Consider the following 18,108-nt stretch of genomic DNA (forward strand, 5'->3'; position numbering starts at 1 on the left):
TCAAAGCAATGAGACTTGAAAGCTGTGGAATCTTTTGTTTGACCTGTTTGTAATCTGGTAGGTGGTCTAGCTCTGTAGCAGAGCTGCAAGGTGGTTTTCAAGAGAACAGAGTAAGGAAGAGCAGTAGACAGGTGATGGGAACCGCTTACTTACATCTTTCTCAAAGTATTTGCTTCAGCGGAGCAGGAGATCTTTTAAAGGTGCCACTACTCAAGTTTCAGAAACTCTTGCTGAATTCTTTACCATTTAGTGTTATGGAGGATTGCACTTATCTTCATAATTATGTAGATTCTCTTGGTGGTTAAACTTCTTTACACTGGATTTAGTTTTTGTGTGTTGCTGTTTCCCTTTACATACTTGGCAAGAACATGTGTTTCGCACCCACTTGGCAGTCTCTTAGTGAATCTTTTACTTACTAAAAAAGGAAAATGAAAATAACATAACCAAGTAAGAACTATCATGAATTTCAAAAACTACGCCAATTACATCTGCCACCTTTAGGTTTTTGTTTGAACAATAGGAAGGCATTAATAACTCTAATATTAGGCTTGAGGGAAGTCTAAAAAAACATAAAACATAAAACAAAAATTAAGGGACATGACTCATTGAATCATCACTATATTCACTATTCCACTTAAGAAATTTTAAGATTTAACATTATTACAGGTAGTAATATTAATGTTATCAAGTAGAAAGGAAGCACATTTTGGCAATTGGAGTGTCCAATTTTTGGTATACAAGCACTGAATTTCTTTAGTATAAGAAATTCTCAACAAAAATAATAATAATAATAATAATAATAACTAGGGAAATAATAATAATAAAATAATATTCCCCTCCCACACCGTTGCTTGTCTTCTATTATTACAATAACGCAAACAAATTTCCGAATTCAAGAACAAACAAACCAAAGTAAAAGTAATTCTAAAATTCTAAATGAAGTAGTAAATTTTCCTAAGATGATATCAGAATCACAAAGAAGCTGAAAGTTAGTGATTAAGTCAATAAGCTAAGTTACTGGCCCTCAACGAAAGCAAAGACCGTGGACTATAAGCTATTCTACTATTAGAAGACTGGTTTTATTGTAATCTATTTGGTAGTTTATCAACAGAATCCTCCACAAAGAACCTTCCTCCCCCCACCTCCCCTATTTCACTTTGGGTGACTTGCCCTCTTCAAGATTTTACATTTTTCTTACCACATAGCTAATTGCAACTTCCAGCGAGATAGAAAAAGGGTCAGTGACTTGGCTAATGCCACAAGAGCAACAACATCATCCAATTAGAGTCAGCTGGACAAGAATTCCAATGCCACAAAAATGATAAGCAGTCTGAATTATCTCGACCAGCACATACCATGCTCATGGAAAAATAGATGAAGTAAAAATAACGAAAAAAATAAAATTTTAAATTATCTGAAAAATGGAGAAAAAAGGATCAATAAAAACCTTCAGTATTAAAGGAAGTGTAGATAGCTCAACAGAAGGCAAATCTCTCAACTCACTATTGACGCTATGATATGACTCATCTGCAGAAATGACATAAACAAAGATCAGTTATCCATGGCACCAGCATGATTATTGCTTTCATGAGAAGAAAAAGAAAAAATTTAATTGACAAACAACGAATATCTATAAGAAAATTTTCTCTAGGTGATGAAGTTCATAAGAGGCTCAAAAAAGAACAAATTCAAAGAGAATAACTCGTAAGCAAGTTTTAAATGGTGTTGAGTAATTCTCCCTCCCTTCTATCCTTACAAACCTATTCGACAGGTTCAATCCCTTTCTCCACTAAAATTTCAACATTGAGTGCTTGTTGAAATAGAAGGATTTCTTTTTTATTTTACATACATAAATATAAAGAGACATGAGTGTGGAGAAAGAGAAGAAGAAAAAGAGAAAAAAAAACATAGAAATAGAGAGATAAGATGATAGAATGTAAGAATTCTGCCGAAGAGTTTGAGGAGCACAGAAGTCCACCAGCCAGTGACTCTTGCCTTCGCAAGTAAATTCCCAAATCCAACTTATAAGCAGAAGCAAGTGGAGCTTGCTTTCTTGAGAAAGAAAAAGTTGGGCTAATTGCATCTTAAGAGTAACTTGAACATGAAAAAGCTAATGTAGTAACAATTAACAAAAGCCATCCAGAGATGGAAAACAAAACCAAAAAAAAAAAAAAAAAGGAGAGAGAGTGGATGTGATTCTTTACTCGATCAAGTTTCTTATTTTTGTGTCAAACATGAAATTCATGTTCATAATATGGATGATGTGTTTCTAACTCGAGGACAACCACGACATAAAGCAAATTGCATCATTATCATGTTGATTTGTTTTATGTCATCATAGATATGCAACTTCAAGAGCTAAATAGTCATTTTACATAAGCGAATATGGAGTTGTTACTTTGTGTGGCATGCTTGTGCCCAAATGATTCATTCTCTGCTTGAGAAGAAAAAACTAATCCCCCTTGCTCAATTTTATCCAAAAGAATTTCTTTTTTTGCCCCCGTGAAACTTGATGATCAACTTGAGAATTGCATTGTGGACGTCCACTCTAGTAGCAAGTTTCAAGGATTAAAAGGGGGATTAGTGATCTTGCAAAATGTATGGTCAAAACAAAAAAGGACAAGGTGTATTCATTGGATTATTTAGTTTTAACATTGGCATTGATCCTACTAGCTGCGACTGCCATTTTAGAGAGAGAATTTTCTGATATGAATGTTGTGAAGAGTCGACTACACAATTGAATGGGAGATCAATGGCTGAATGATAGATTGATTGTATATGTTGAACAAAAGATATTTAGTAGCATAGATAATGAAGCTATCATATGATATTTTCAAAATAAGAAAACTTGTCTTTTTTAATTTATTATTACTTATCAAAAAAAAAAAAAAAAAAAAAAAAAAAAAGAAAACTTGTCGAGGACAATTGTAAATCTACTCAATAAAATTATCAATTAATGTTTACTTATCAAATATATATATATATATATTATCAATTAATGTTCAAGTTCTTTGTTTACTTATCAAAAAAAAATGTTCAAGTTCTTTGTTTAATAGGATGGTTTGAAGTTAGGAGGAATGGCAGGAGTGATAGGACAGATCGACTTGAAAGGAAATAGGTTTCCCTCCATATATTTGGTAAAACCGGAGAAAGGCGTTTACCAATACAATCTTCATTAACACAGGTATTTTTAAAGGGCCAACATGTAAAAAAAAAATAAGAAAGGAAATGGTGGGCCCAAATCAAAACTTCCCTTCTCTTTTTCCTTCTATTTCCACTTACCCTCATAACAAATGATGGAAACACCATCCCCTCTCTCCCCCTCCAACACTCTTCCCTTCAACCAAGAGTGCATAAAAAAAATTACTTACCAAAAAAGAAAAAAGGAGTGCATATAATTTTTAATTCATAGGAAGTGTAGCCTTTTACCATATTCAAACTCAGAAGACAAGGAAAGGAATTCTTAAATACTCATAAAAAGATGCTAGAGATTGGATGTGGTCAATTTGGTTCTTTTGGGTGGTTTTGTATATGTTCCTATGAAGAGTGTTAGCCGAGATATGATAGGCGCAAATCATGGGATGTGACTTACCATATTATCTGAGATATGATATCCACAAATCCTGGATTTGACTTTATTTACGCATATGTCTAGGCATAGAACATGCAATGATATTATTCAGTTTCCTTTATTGTAATATTAACATGTGCTCCTTTTAATATATAAATATGAGAGTTGTGAATGAATGTTTTTACATCTCATTCAAACCTTTTTACATATTTCTCTTTTCTTTCTTCTATATTATATTTCTTCTTGGTATCAGAGTCAGGGTGGTCCGATTGCAATGAAGGCATTGCAAGTTCGGCACCACCCATTCGAGAATGGTCTAAGGAGACATCCCCCATCTGGGAGGTGTGGAGTAAGCAGGGTTGTCCAACCTCAATGATGGCATTGTAAGTTCGAAACTACCCATTCAGAAATTGTCTGAGGAGACATGGTTGCTTTTTTATGGTTTGAGGAAACGTGGTTGCTTTTTTATGGTTTGAGGAGACATTTTTTATTCTTTCATCTACATTGTTTAAACATATGTATGAAGGGGAATGGTTTGAGGAGGCATTGTTGAATCTTTTATCTATATATTTTAAACATGTGTATGAAGGGAAATGGTCTGAGGAGACATTGTTGGTTGTTTACGGTCTGAGGAGACATGGTTGGTTATTTCTGGTCTGAGGACATATGGTTGGTTGTTTATGGTCTGAGGAGACGCTTTGATTTGTTGATCAGCACTTCATTTGACAGAAAAGCATCGCTAATCAGATTTGCATGTGTTAGCAAGATTGTGTCTAAGGATGCATTTTCCAAGTTGGGCATCTCAGACATCCACGCACCCACTTGAGGGGGAGCGTTAGCCGAGATATGATAGGCGCAAATCATGGGATGTGACTTACCATATTATCTGAGATATGATAGCCACAAATCATGAATTTGACTTTATTTACGCATGTTTCTAGGCATAGAATATGTAATGATTTTATTCAGTTTCCTTTATTATAATATTAACACGTGCTCTTTTTAATATATAAATGTGAGAGTTGTGAATGAGTGATAAAGGTATGTCATATTAATAGCAAGTCACTTCCTAGGAAAGAAAGTAGTTTAGTTTTGTTAGAATGTTATACATATATATATAAATATGTTGGGCCATTACGTAATTACATTATGTTAGTAGTGCCCTTGTGTTATTAGGGTGACTTGTATCCCTTATATAAGCCTATATAGGCTTATTAGGTTTGTAAGTGTGTATGTGTGAAATACAGAACAAGTTCTCTCTCTCCTTCTCTCTCTCTCTCATGATAAACAACATGGTATCAGAGCTCTACGAATTCATGGGTGTGAGGGTCTGTAATTGTGTGGTTTAAGATCGGAATCGCGATTGTGGTGTTGGTGTTTCGTTTGTCATTGGCAGCTCCTCGTTCACTATCATCAGATCTGCATCGTCATTCGTCGTCGTCAGATCTGCATCGTTCGTCATCGTCGTTGCCGGCAGCTTCTTTTTTGGTTGTCAGCGAGCTCGTCATCAGATCTGGTATCAGATCCGCCGTCTTGATTTACAGAGGAGAGATTCGTCGAATCTTTTTTTTTTTTGGCCGGAAGTTACAGAGGTTGCTGTCTCTTGATTCGGCCGTTGCTTGTGACTGGGTCGCCATTATCTCCGCTGCTTTGTTCACCAGCGTTTGTGAAGGTATGAAGAAGAAGATCCTTGTTTGGCTACACGGTTATGCTATTCCAATCTTGGTTTACTAAACCTGGAATAGCTATTCCAACCCTAGATAGCCCAGATTCGGCCCGATAGCCCATATCCGGAATGTTTGACCAGATCCGACCCGTTTGACTAGATCCGGTCCGTTTGACCAGATCCGACCCGTTTGACTAGATCCGGCCCGTTTGACCAGATCCGGCCCGTTTGCCAGGTTTGGCCAAAATACCAATTCTATTTTTTTTTTCTTCTCTGTTTTGCTGGGTACAACATGGCTTCCAGTTCAGATTTGTTTTCTCCCACCTCTGGTCTCCCATGACTTCTGATAAATTCAATGGAAAGAATTACATACTGTGGGCTAAATCTGTTAAAATTTTTCTCAAAGGTAGAGGCCTCGGTACTCATCTAACTAAAGAGAAACTCAAGGAAACTGATGCTTCTTTTTATGCATGGGAAAAGGAAGATGCTCAGATCATCTCTGTGATGATAAATAGTATTGAACCCCAAATCAGTACAACTTTACTTTATTTGGATACTGCCAAGGAGATATGGGACAGATTGCAGAAACTGTATTCTGGGACAGGTAATATCACTCGTGTTTATGAGCTCTGTAAGCAGTATTTCAATCTTGAACAAGGTAATCACAGTATAGAAGAGTATTATTCCAAAGTTATGGGAGTTTGTGAGGAGCTGAATATGTATCAGACCATTACTACTGATGTTCGAAGTATGCAACAACAACGTGAGGACTTTAATGTTGTCCGTTTTCTTACTGGTTTGTCATCAGCTTATGAGTCTTTTCGTTCACAGATTAAGGGCAGTCCCACACTTCCATCTCTTGCTAAAGTATTTTCTAGACTTTAGCGCGCTACACTTGTCAGTGATACTTCAACTTTGAATACTGGGCAGAGTGGTGAGCGTTCAGCATTGATTGTTTCAAAGGGTGAAAATACTGTTTTCCGTGGAGGTCGTGGGGGACGGTCCACACGTGGCGGTCGTGATTCACAGGGAGGACGTGGCCGCGGTAAGGAATCACGAAAATGTACTCATTGTGGCCTTTCTAATCATACTGTGAATTTTTGTTGGGATCTTCATAACAAACCATATAGTTATGCAAATCAAGTTTCCTCCTCTCCAAATGATGTTGCTTCTGGATCTCATAATGTAGTTGAATCAGATACGGTCCCTATCCTACGTGACAAGTATACTCAGTTTTTGTCTTATAAGCAAGCATCTAATTCATCTTTCACAGCTACCTTTGCCCAGTCAGGTACTGCACACACATGTCTATTGTCTTCCACTCGCAGTCCTTGGATCATAGATACTGGAGCATCCGATCATATGACTGGATGTTCTTCTCTTCTATCTGATTTTAATTTTGTACCTCCTCCTCAAAGAGTTACCCTTGCTAACGGTTCCTCCGCTAAGGTTTCAGGTTTGGGGACAACTCAACTTAGTGATTCCTTGTCTCTCTCATCTGTTTTATATGTTCCTCAGTTTCCCTTTAATTTAATGTCTGTCGATAAGCTTACTAAATCTCTTCAGTGCTCTGTTACATTTTATCCTACTTTTTGTGTGTTTCAGGATCTCAAGACGAAGAAGACGATTGGTACGGGGTATGAAGCGGGTGGCTTATATTACTTTGATGTGGCACCTTATCCTGTGGCTCTTCAGTCTTCTCTGTCTCCATTCCAGTGGCACTGTCGTCTTGGTCACCCGTCACTTCAAGTTTTGCAACGTCAAGTTCCTAGTCTTAGTAATTTGAAATTCTTGTCATGTGACGTTTGTCAACTTAGTAAGCACCATCGCGTGTCTTTCAAGTCTAGGGTTAATAATCGTGTTTCTAGTCCTTTTCATTTGGTTCATTCAGATGAATGAGGTCCAACAAAGCATTCTTCAATCAATAAATTTCATTATTTTGTGACATTTGTGGATGATTATTCTCGCCTGACTTGGTTGTTTCTAATGAAGGATCGTTCTGAGTTATTTTTAATTTTTCAAAAATTTCGAAAAGAAATCAAAACTCTATTTGGCTGTCCAATTCGTATTTTACGTTCTGATAATGCTAAGGAATATTCTTCAACCTCCCTTTCATACATATCTTAGTGATAAAGGAATTATTCATCAAAATTCATGTGTTTATACTCCTCAACAAAATGGAGTTACAGAACGTAAGAATTGACACCTCTTAGAAGTAATCCGTGCTCTTTTGTTTCATATGCGCATGCCTAAACGGTTTTGGGGTGATGCTGTTCTTACTGCCTGTCATCTAATTAACCGTATGCCATCATCTGTATTAGATGGCAAATCTCCACATTCTATTTTATTTCCTGATTCTGCTTTGTTTTCTCTTACTCCTAGAGTTTTTGGATGTGTATGTTATGTCCACAATCTTGGTCCTGGTTTTGATAAACTTGATCCACGTGCCACAAAGTGTGTATTTCTTAGATACTCTCGTTCTCATAAAGGTTATCGTTGCTATAGTCCTGTTTCTCAAAGGTACTTTATTAGCGCGGATGTGACCTTTTGTGAGTCCGTCCCATATTTTTCAGATAGTGACTCCATTCTTGATATTACTCCTGAGTCGCCTCTTCTTACAATTCCACTTCCCTCACTTTCTCTTCAACCTAGATCTCCTTTGCCTGCTCCGTTACAGGTGTACACTCGAAGACCAAAGCCATCTGCTTCCGTGCCTCCTCCATCGTCTTCAGAGTCTTTGGATCCAACACAGTCCACTGTGTCTAATTCATTGCCTATTGCACTTCGTAAAGGTACTCGCTCGTGTGTCACTAATCATCCCATTGCTCATTATGTTTCTTATAATTCCTTATCGCCATCCTTCTCATGTTTTTCCTCTCAACTGTCTACTATATTTGTTCCTAAGACTGTGCAGGATGCTTTGTCTGATTCGGGCCGGAGGAAAGCAATGCAAGATGAAATGGATGCTTTGCATCAAAATGGCACGTGGAATCTTGTTCCATTACCTCCAGGTGTCAAACCGGTTGGTTGTCGCTGGGTATAAACTGTGAAGTATCTTCCAAATTGGTCCGTTGAGCGTTTAAAAGCTCGTCTTGTTGCCAAAGGTTATACTCAGACTTATGGTATTGACTATGATGAGACATTTGCCCCTGTTGCTAAGATTTCTTCTATTCATGTTTTGATTTCTCTTGCTGCTAATAGACATTGGCCTCTGTTTCAATTAGACGTTAAAAATGCTTTTTTGCATGGTGACTTAGCAGAAGAGGTTTATATGGAGCAACAACCTGGGTTTGTTGCTCAGGGGGAGTATCTTCACACTGTTTGTTGCCTTAAAAAGGCCCTATATGGATTGAAACAATCTCCACAGGCTTGGTTTGGAAAATTCTCTGAGGCGGCATTAAAATTTGGTCTTAACAGATGTCAGACCGACCATTCGGTATTTTACCAGCGCACTAAAGCTGGCTTCATCTTTCTTGTGGTATATGTAGATGATATTGTGATCACAGGTGATGATTCTGAAGGCATTGCTAAGTTGAAGTTGTTTCTGCAATATCGATTCCACACTAAAGACTTGGGCAAACTTAGGTATTTCTTAGGTATTGAAGTTGCTAGATCCAAGAAGGGTATAAGTTTATCCCAACGAAAATGTGTGTTGGATTTATTAGAAGAAACAGGTATGTTGGGTGGTCGCCCCCTATGGATTCGACTACAAAACTTGTGTCTGATGAGGGTGATCTATTTAATGATCCGGGCAGATTTCGTCGTCTTGTTGGGAAATTAATTTATCTCACTATCACTCGACCTGATATTTCATATGCAGTTAGTATTGTAAGTCAGTTCATGGGAGCTCCTAGAATGCCACATTAGATTGCTGTTCTTCGGATTATCCGATATCTCAAGCAAGCTCCAGTTGTTGGGTTACTATATAAATCAAATGGTCATCTCAGGGTGGAAGGTTTTACAGATGCCGACTGGGCTGGTTCTCCTTCAGATAGGAGATCTACTACAGGCTACTGCACATTTGTAAGAAGAAATCTTGTTACATGGCGAAGTAAAAAGCAAACGGGGGTAGCCCGATCTAGTGCTGAAGCTGAGTATAGGGCAATGGCCCATACTACTAGTGAGTTGACCTGGAAACAACATTTTCTAAAAGAACTTGGGTTGACAGTCGAAGCTCCTACTCCATTGTTCTGTGATAATCAAGCATCAATTCACATTGCCTCAAATCCTGTGTTTCATGCGAGGACCAAACATATTGAAGTTGATTGTCACTTCATTCAAGAAAAGATATTGCGTGGGAGCATCTCTACTCCATTCGTGAAGTCTGAAGATCAATTAGCTGATATGTTTACCAAAGTATTGGGTCATAACCGGTTAAGAACTATCTGTTCCAAGCTGGGATTATTTGATATATATTCTCCAGCTTGAGGGGGAGTGTTAGAATGTTATATATATATATATGTAAAGCCATTATGTAATTACATTATGTTAGTAGGGCCCTTGTGTTATTAGGGTGACTTGTATCCCTTATATAAGCCTATATAGGCTTATTAGGTTTGTAAGTGTGTATGTGTGAAATACAGAACAAGTTCTCTCTCTCCTTCTCTCTGTCTCTCATGATAAACAACTAGTTTCAGCAAAAGGTATCTTTTTCCTTTTCTCAACTCTTTCTTGCAAATTCAATTTAGGCAGCAAAACACTCCCAAGTTCCCAACAGACACTCGGTTACAAAATAATAGGCAAAAGACAAGGTAACATTCATAAAACCAAGATCATTCCTTTCCAATGTGTGTGTCATATGACCGTGTGCCACAGAGCGGTGTTTACTCCTTTGAGGTAATTGTTTAAAAATATATTATTAAGCAATAAAAATTAATTATAATAAAACCAGACAGGCAAAAGCAATTCTTAAAACCACTGGATCCACAGACATTCTTTTTTTCTTTTTGATAAGTATGACCCACAAACATTTTTCTTGAAACTATAATGGTTAATTAACCACGGGCAGGTCAATGGTAGTAGATAACTGATTCAACCGAAGGTCCTATTGGAAGTTTGGAAGGGAGCATTATATCTGTAAACCTGGATCTCTAAGTTGAAATCAACCAAATTTCAACACCTTGGATTACCCAATGATCATTCCTGAGATGTTTTATCTTGAACTAGAAATAGTGACAAAAAAGCTAGTCAAAACTTGAAATCAGCAGATATAAACAATCATTCAAGTATCACTTCCAATAAGATAAGAATTTAGATTGCGGACCATCTAGAGAAGTTAAATGGCATTGACCCCAGTTGCCCCAACTACTATCAATGTCTCAATAGTTAAATAATAATAATAATACCAAGCTCTAAGGAAACAGTCGACTTTGGAAATTCACATGGGTTGACAATTCAAGAGACAAAAATTACATGGAAGTATAACCATCCATGCTTCTTTCAAAAAGATTAAGTGACTGCAGCAAACACTTACTGTTAAGAGTGTTAAAATGCAAATTTCTTTGCACATTACAAATGTGATCCCTACATAAAACAAGTAAATTATTAATGATTATACAAACAAGTCAAACAAGAACAATATAAATGAAATAAAGGAAAAGTAGACAAAAATATAATTACTGGTTACCATATGTAGGAGCATCCTGTAGGCTCTTGAAAGCTAAGAGCTAATTCAGTTGAATACTCTGGATCTCTCCAAGAGATAATGGTATCTGGAAAAATAAAGCAAACATATATCAATCAATAGCCTCGAAAAAATGATTGTGCAATGCAATTACAGAAACAAAATAATACCTTCTTGCTTTCGATAAATATCATCTGAGCTTATTCGGTGCAGAAGTAGAGTTTCACTATCTTCTTCATCAATAACATACAAATCCAGTTCGTCTGATCTCTGTTTGTTAACATTTGCATTCAATCAAATTGCCAATGTACTTTTAACTAATAGATTCTTGAAACAAACTTCAAAAGTCACAAATCTAAGAGTATCAGACAAATGTAAAGGCAAATCACAAAAATAGTCACACCTCCAAGTAATCAACAGTGACGTGTCCAGTTCCTTGATCATCCCATTTTCCATCATCACTAAGACGGTATACCTTAACACGCTGAAATAGAAATTAATGAAAGGATAAAGTGAGCACTTTTATCAGTTGTGAACCTTCATAGCGTTGTTAATTAGAATTAAATAACAATGGAGTCAAGAATAATAGGCAAATGTATATAACAACTGGAAATGTCTAGTTCATATAGAAAAGCCATAAAATGAGATAGCAGTGATTAAATGCACCTAGTAGGCTGCACAAAGAACATATATTCGTAACACATACACTGGCTGAAAGGAATTTTTTTTTTTTTTTTTCTTTTTTTTTTAATAAGTAAGATTGTATTAGGAAGCGTTCAAAAGAGAAACGTAGCCCAGAAGAACAAACAAGGAGCAAATAGGGTAACCCCAAGGGGTTGGTCTAGTGGTAAAATTACTTGGGCTTTGGTGCCTTCTTAGCACCAGGTCTGGGGTTCAATTCCCACTAGGAGCTTACAACTACTTGGGGCCACGTCTCCGTTGCCATACTCAGCAATTTACCTAGCCCGGGGTGGGGAGGCGCCCTTCTTGAGTCCTAGGGGATTAGCGGGGCGAAGAACCAAATAGGGCCCTCAGCCTTTCAATATGTACAAAAAATCAACTATCGCCCCCATGAATTTAAACCCAACAAAATAGAGAACGGAGAATAGAGAATTTCAGTGCCTCAATAGGACACTCCTCCCCATCGAAGGATCTCCTATTCCTTTCCTTCCACAAGCACCACTAAACGCACAAGGACACCACCCTCCAAAAATCACGGGCTTGGGGACCCACCATTCACCCCCTCCAAGCCTCAATCATGCCTAACGAAGACCAAGGCATAACCAATGGACCCCGAATCAGAGCCGACATGGTACTGCCCAGTCTTGAGTGATAGGATGCATATAATATAAGTTAGCAATGAGCTGCAACCCAGTCAGTATCAAAGGCAGACCAAGTGATACAGATTATAAGAACATGTCTTGAGCCGGAGAACTAGCAGATGCACCATTAGGATTTAGGTGCATCTCATTAGTTACAGCAAATTCACAACTTTGAATGAGTGTCCACGGCATACAGACAAACTTATTCCAGGACCATGAATAGGGACATTATATTTTCAAGCCAGGAGAAGATATATAGATTTGTTCCCAAACTATAAGTTTTACGAAATTCCTGTACCACAAATTTTTCCATTAGGTTGTATTTTTTAGGCAATATGTGGCCATTGGAAGTATGAAGGCAACAAACTAAGACTGTCAGAGTGTTTTGGAGTGAGAAAAGTGCAAATAAAGTGTATAAAATTGCATGTTGGAGCATCTTTAAAGTTTGCTATTGTTTTTGCAGTTTGGGAAAGACTTTGCAGTCAATCACATTGTTGTATACTCTTCTTCGTCAGGGATTTGATGGGAAAGCAATGATTAAGAAGGCAATTAGAAATGAGCAAAATAGGAAATTTACGACATTTTATAATATAACTTTTCAAGGTGGATGTTTACATTTTCATCCATACCTGCGGTTGCTCCCTACCAGCGACTCCTTCAGGTGTGTGTTCGTCTAGGGATCGTTTTCGCCATCGGTTTGGCTCAGATCTGAGGGGTTCGTATTTGTCGGTATCGGTGATGTCGGAGTCCGCTAATTTTTTCACTTTTGTTAACAGCACTGCGTAACAGGCATATAACAGCGTACATGTCTGCAATTAGACGGTATTTTCTTGAGGTTGCTCGGCTCCCTCGTCTCTCACTGGGAGGGTCTGTGAAATCTGCCATACCTCGTAGAGGACCATCTATTTATCTTGATGGAGAATCAGTTGAAGGGAGAAGATCGACGCTGCAGTCCTGTTTGGTTGGGAGATTTGATAAAGATGTAGGGGGATGTGATCGGATTCAGGAATGGGCAGCAAGGGCGTGGAATACTTCATGTGGAGTGGGTGTGACGCCCCTTTCTGACTCTTTGTTCCTCTTTAGATTTCCATCTCTATTGGAGGCTCAACGGGTGTTGAAGGAAGGCCGAAGACAGTGGGGATCGGCTAATCTGAGACTTGATGTTTGGTCATTCAGGGTTGGTTGTTCAGGTGTGTTAAAGGACAAAGGAATTAAGAAGATTCAGTTGTTTGGGCTCCCTCTTCATCTCTGGTGTCAGGCTCCGTTTGTTTTAGTTGGGGAGTTATGTGGTGGTTTTGTGCGTGCTGATGCCGATGAAACGAGAGATGCTGAGTGTCCGAATCACAGTGAAAATGGAAGCAGCTTGTCCGAAAGAAGTGTTCATTCATGGTGATAGCTTTTGCTACAGAGTTTCAATTTGGGAAGAGGTCTTGCCTGAAGTGGTGCCAACTACGGAAAGTTTAGAAGGAAGTGTTGGGGCTTTCCTCATGAAAGAGGAAGAGTGGTACAGGATTCTTAGCAAAGGGGTGAAAGGGGCTACTGAAATCCAGGATTGGTTGAAGGAAAGAGCGTACCAGAGTACAGTGAGATTCGTAGGAGGAAGACAAAGTGCTCGCCTTGTGCCGATGAGGAGCGTGCAAAGGGCAGAGAGTAGGGTCACGTGTGGTAATCATAGATTTGCTAAACATGATCGCACTAAATCTTCTGCATGTTGGAAAAAATCATCTGAAATCTTTGGGGGAAGAGATAAAGCTGAGATAACACGTCATTGCGCTGACTCAACGAACTGGGCTGGGACAAGCAGTAGGTTGGGCCGAAGCTTGGGTGGCAGGGCCTATTCTAAGCCCACAACTAAATGGGCTGGGGAACGTGGACGCTTGAATAAGGGCTCTGGTGGTTGGGCTCAAGTTGAGCCCATATTTAAAGGAGAAAAAAGAAGTGATGGTTATGCAACAGTTGGGAGACGTAAAAGGGGTTTAGATGGGGGAATGGACCAAGCAAGTGATGGGCTGAGCAAGGGCAATGGACCAGAGAAGTAGTTTTATTAATCGTTTCCAGCTGAATGGATCATTTCAAAATTTCACGGTTATTGGGCCAACTGGGCTTGCTACGGACAATCCGTTTGGGCCATTGTGTGAAGGGCTTGAGGTCACAACTGATGAAGCCCAGTTGGAGGATGTGTTGACCGGACTTGACCAATATGGGACTAATATTAGGGCTTTTGATAAGGTTAATAAGGGCATCATAGGAAGGAAGGGAGCTTGGCAACAAGAGAGAAATATCACGAAGGTTCGGATGCGGTCGAAAGGGGATAGATGGTCGCGAAATCAGAAGCAAAAATGGGTGGCCTCCAGTGAAGTAATTCCAGGTACGTCCTCTGATCTTTTCCTTACCGTCTCTTCTCTCTCCCCTACTACTACTTCTACTTCTACTCCTTTTGGGGGGATGAGGAATGTGGGTGAGATGAAAGGTGGGGGGATAGATCTGGGTTCTACGCGCCTCCTGTCGGTGGCTGAATCAGGTGGTGAAGGGGAGATTACTGAAGTGTCAGGCCGGAACCTTAACCGGTTTATTGATTCCAGGAATGCTGCCAGTATTGAATCTTCAAAGGATGGTGATATTTGTGAAATGACCAAGCTGTTCCCGCAGTATTTCTATTAACGGGAAGGCTGTTCTGTGTGTGGGACGCGGGATTAACATGATTTTTGATGGGGAAGCTGCGGATATACTGAGAACAGAGTTAAGGAGAAAATGGGAACAGGCTAATGGTAACGACGACGTGACTTCATTTGGGGGTGTTGAAAACAGTAGCAATGGCAGAGAAGACTTGCCACTGATTTCTAGCGATTTTCCAGAGAACATTCCTGATTACAATTTTACTGTGAACCTTCCCGTCTCTGTTGGGGAAGAAGATGCAGATGGTGAAGGATGGATCAAAGTTCACACTCCTTTGGCAGTGGATAGAGAGGAGCAATTTTTTGAGCAGCAGGAAGGTGTGAATGATGACTGGTTTATGAGTTGTATTGAGGGGGAAAGCAAGCTTTTGGGTTTAACTTGGGCAAACGAAGACAAGCAAGTGCAGGATTTATTTCAAGCAGTTGATGACGAATGGGGAAAGAAAATAAAGAAGAAGATGGGATCCAACTCGAAGGGAGTGAGAGAGTTGAAAAGCCTATTTTCAGACGTTAACTATGAAGGAAGGAGTGATGGAGGGAGAGAGAGGAGTGAGAGGAGGAGAGGGGGTGGAGGGATCAAGCTGTCTTAATGAAGCTAAACATTGTGATATGGAATGTTCGGGGTCTAAATGACCCAAACAAAAGGAGGGTGGTGAAGGAGTTAATTAGGAAGTGGAGGGCTCATGTTGTATGTTTACAGGAAACTAAGCTGGATGTTGCAGAGGGCAAGGTCATGAAAAGCTTATGGGGGGGTAGGTTTGTGGACTGGGAGGTCATTGATGCAATAGGGACAGCCGGGGGTATTGCTGTTTTCTGGGATAAAAGATGGGTGACCAAGGTTGATGTATGGAAAGGGAATCATTCGTTGTCCATCCTATTCAATATTGAAGAAGATGGGTCAGAGTGGTTCTTCCTGGAGTGTATGGGCCAGTGATTGATGGGGAGCGCAAAGAGTTGTGGGAGGAGTTGGGAGAAATTAGAAGCAGATGGAATGTCCCCTCGTGTATTGGGGGAGACTTCAATGCTGTTCTCAGACCAAATGAGAGATCCTCTAGGGGGGCTTTAGATGGAGCGATGATGAAGTTTACAGATTTTGTCGAGACACACTGCTTACTGGATTTACCCATGGAAGGAGGTCAATTTACTTGGTCTAGTGGTCGTGAGTCTCCTGTCATGTCTCGGTTGGATAGATTTCTATTGTCTGCGGAGATGGAGGAGAAATTTCCTAACGTTTCTCAGGTGGCTTGTGCTAGAGCTGTTTCTGATCATATTCCCATCCTTCTTGACTGTGGAGGAATTAGCAGAGGAAGGTCTCCGTTCAGATTCGAGAATATGTGGCTGCGTGTGGAAGATTTCAAAGAGAGGGTAAAGAACTGGTGGTGTATGCATGATCTACGGGGAAGCCCCAGCTATCAGCTAGCAGAAAAATTAAAACGTTCAAAGAATGTTATTAAAATTTGGAATAAGGAGGAATTTGGAAAGTTAGAGTGGAGGAAAAATCGCCTTCTAAGTGAAATAGCAGAGTTGGATAGGAAGGAGGGGGATGAAGGGCTGATTCCTTTAGATAGAAGCAGAAGAGAGGAGTGTAAGGCTCAGTTTGAGGAGATTGTGAAGATGGAGGAAATATCGTGGAGACAAAAATCTAGAGCTTTGTGGCTTAAAGAGGGGGATTGGAACACAAGATTTATCCATCATTTAGCTAATGCCCATAGAAGAGGGAATTATATTGGGAGAATTAATTTTGATGGGGTTTTGGCTTCAACTGATGAGGAAGTTCGGACAGGCTTCGTGTCATATTATCAGAACTTACTTACAGAACCTGCAAGTTGGAGACCTTTATTGGATGATCTTGAATTCAACAGCATTTCTGGAGAAGACTAGGATTGGTTGGAAAGACCATTTGGGAAGATGAAGTCTTGGAAGCCTTAATGAGTTGTAATGGGGATAAAGCGCGGGGTCCGGATGGCTTTACCACTGCTTTTTTCCTAAAGAACTGGGAGGTGTTGAGGATAGATGTTCTGAGAGCATTGAATGCCTTTTTCGTCCATGGCTCTTTCGAAAGAAGCCTGAATGCAACGTTCATCACTCTCATTCCTAAAAAGGGAGGGGCTGTGGAGGCCAAAGACTTCCGCCCTATAAGCTTGGTGGGATCTGTATATAAAATAATTGCGAAAGTTCTATCGATTAGGCTGAGAAAAGTATTGGATGGAGTGATATCCGAATCCCAAAATGCTTTGTAGGAGGAAGGCAGATTCTTGACCCGGTTCTGATTGCAAGTGAATGCATTGATGCTAGACTGAAGAGCGGGGAATCGCAGATTGTCTGCAAGCTGGACATTCATAAAGCCTTTGACCATGTGAATTGGCAATTTTTAATGTACTTGTTGGAGAGGATGGGATTTGGTTCCAAATGGAGGTTGGATATTTCACTGCATTGCCACAGCTTGATTCTCTATTCTAGTTAACGGGTCTCCAGCAGGTTTTTTGCAAGCTCAAGAGGGTTACGTCAAGGGGACCCTCTCTCCGCTTTCCTTTTTATTATTGTTATGGAAGCATTTAGCAGATTAATGAAAAGGACGGAGCATCTGGGTTTTATTCAAGGATTTTCAGTTGGGAGCATCTCAAATCAGATTATTACATCACACCTTCTATTTGCAGATGACACTATAGTTTTCTGTGATGCAAATGTGACTCAGATGAGGCATCTGAAATGTGTTTTGGCTTGTTTTCAAGTGGTCTCAGGTCTGAAAATTAATGTCAGGAAAAGTGTGATCGTCCCATGGGAGAGGTGCTGAATATTCAAGAGCTAGCAGATATTTTGGGATACAAGATGGAGTCGTTGCCGATTTCTTATTTAGGACTGCCTTCGGGACTTCTATGAGGAGGGTGGCTATGTGGGATCCTGTTATTGAACGATTCCAGAAGAGGCTCTCTGGGTGGAAGAAACAATACTTATCAAAAGGAGGTAAACTAATCCAATTGAAAAGCACACTCTCTAATCTGCCTACATATTTTATGTCTTTATTTCCGATACCCAGCACTGTGGCAAGCAGACTTAACCGTATTCAAGCAAATTTTTTGTGGGGTGGCATGGGAGAGGAATTTAAATATCATCTTGTTAATTGGGAGAAAGTTTGCACCCCTATTGTTAAAGGGGGATTGGGGATTCGCAAGTTGGTATGGGCAAATAAAGCTCTACTCGGAAAGCGGCTGTGGAGATTTGGGAATGAGAGGCATTTGTTGTGGAGGCGG

At 39.6% G+C, this 18,108-nt stretch overlaps 1 protein-coding gene across 5 annotated transcripts in view; it reads right to left on the bottom strand.

Moving 5' to 3' along the window:
- Positions 1–18,108, bottom strand: part of LOC132293356 (uncharacterized) — a 77,207-nt gene that overhangs the window by 50,862 nt on the left and 8,237 nt on the right. For all 5 annotated transcript variants that reach the window (XR_009477827.1, XR_009477828.1, XM_059790815.1 and 2 more), the window contains exons 2-6: positions 11,264–11,344; positions 11,031–11,130; positions 10,864–10,948; positions 10,711–10,760; positions 1,448–1,527 (exon numbers count right to left, since the gene is read on the bottom strand). Coding sequence is in view for 3 of the 5 variants with exons in the window: in XM_059790815.1 (XP_059646798.1) it covers positions 1,448–1,527; positions 10,711–10,760; positions 10,864–10,948; positions 11,031–11,130; positions 11,264–11,344 (396 nt within the window). In the remaining 2 variants the exon portion in view is untranslated. The remainder of the gene's footprint in view (positions 1–1,447; positions 1,528–10,710; positions 10,761–10,863; positions 10,949–11,030; positions 11,131–11,263; positions 11,345–18,108) is intronic.

The sequence above is a fragment of the Cornus florida genome, unplaced genomic scaffold (genome assembly GCF_030987335.1).
Source record: "Cornus florida cultivar Cherokee Brave unplaced genomic scaffold, ASM3098733v1 CherokeeBrave_3.0.0_Hap2_Chr01, whole genome shotgun sequence".
Taxonomy (NCBI): Eukaryota; Viridiplantae; Streptophyta; class Magnoliopsida; order Cornales; family Cornaceae; genus Cornus; species Cornus florida.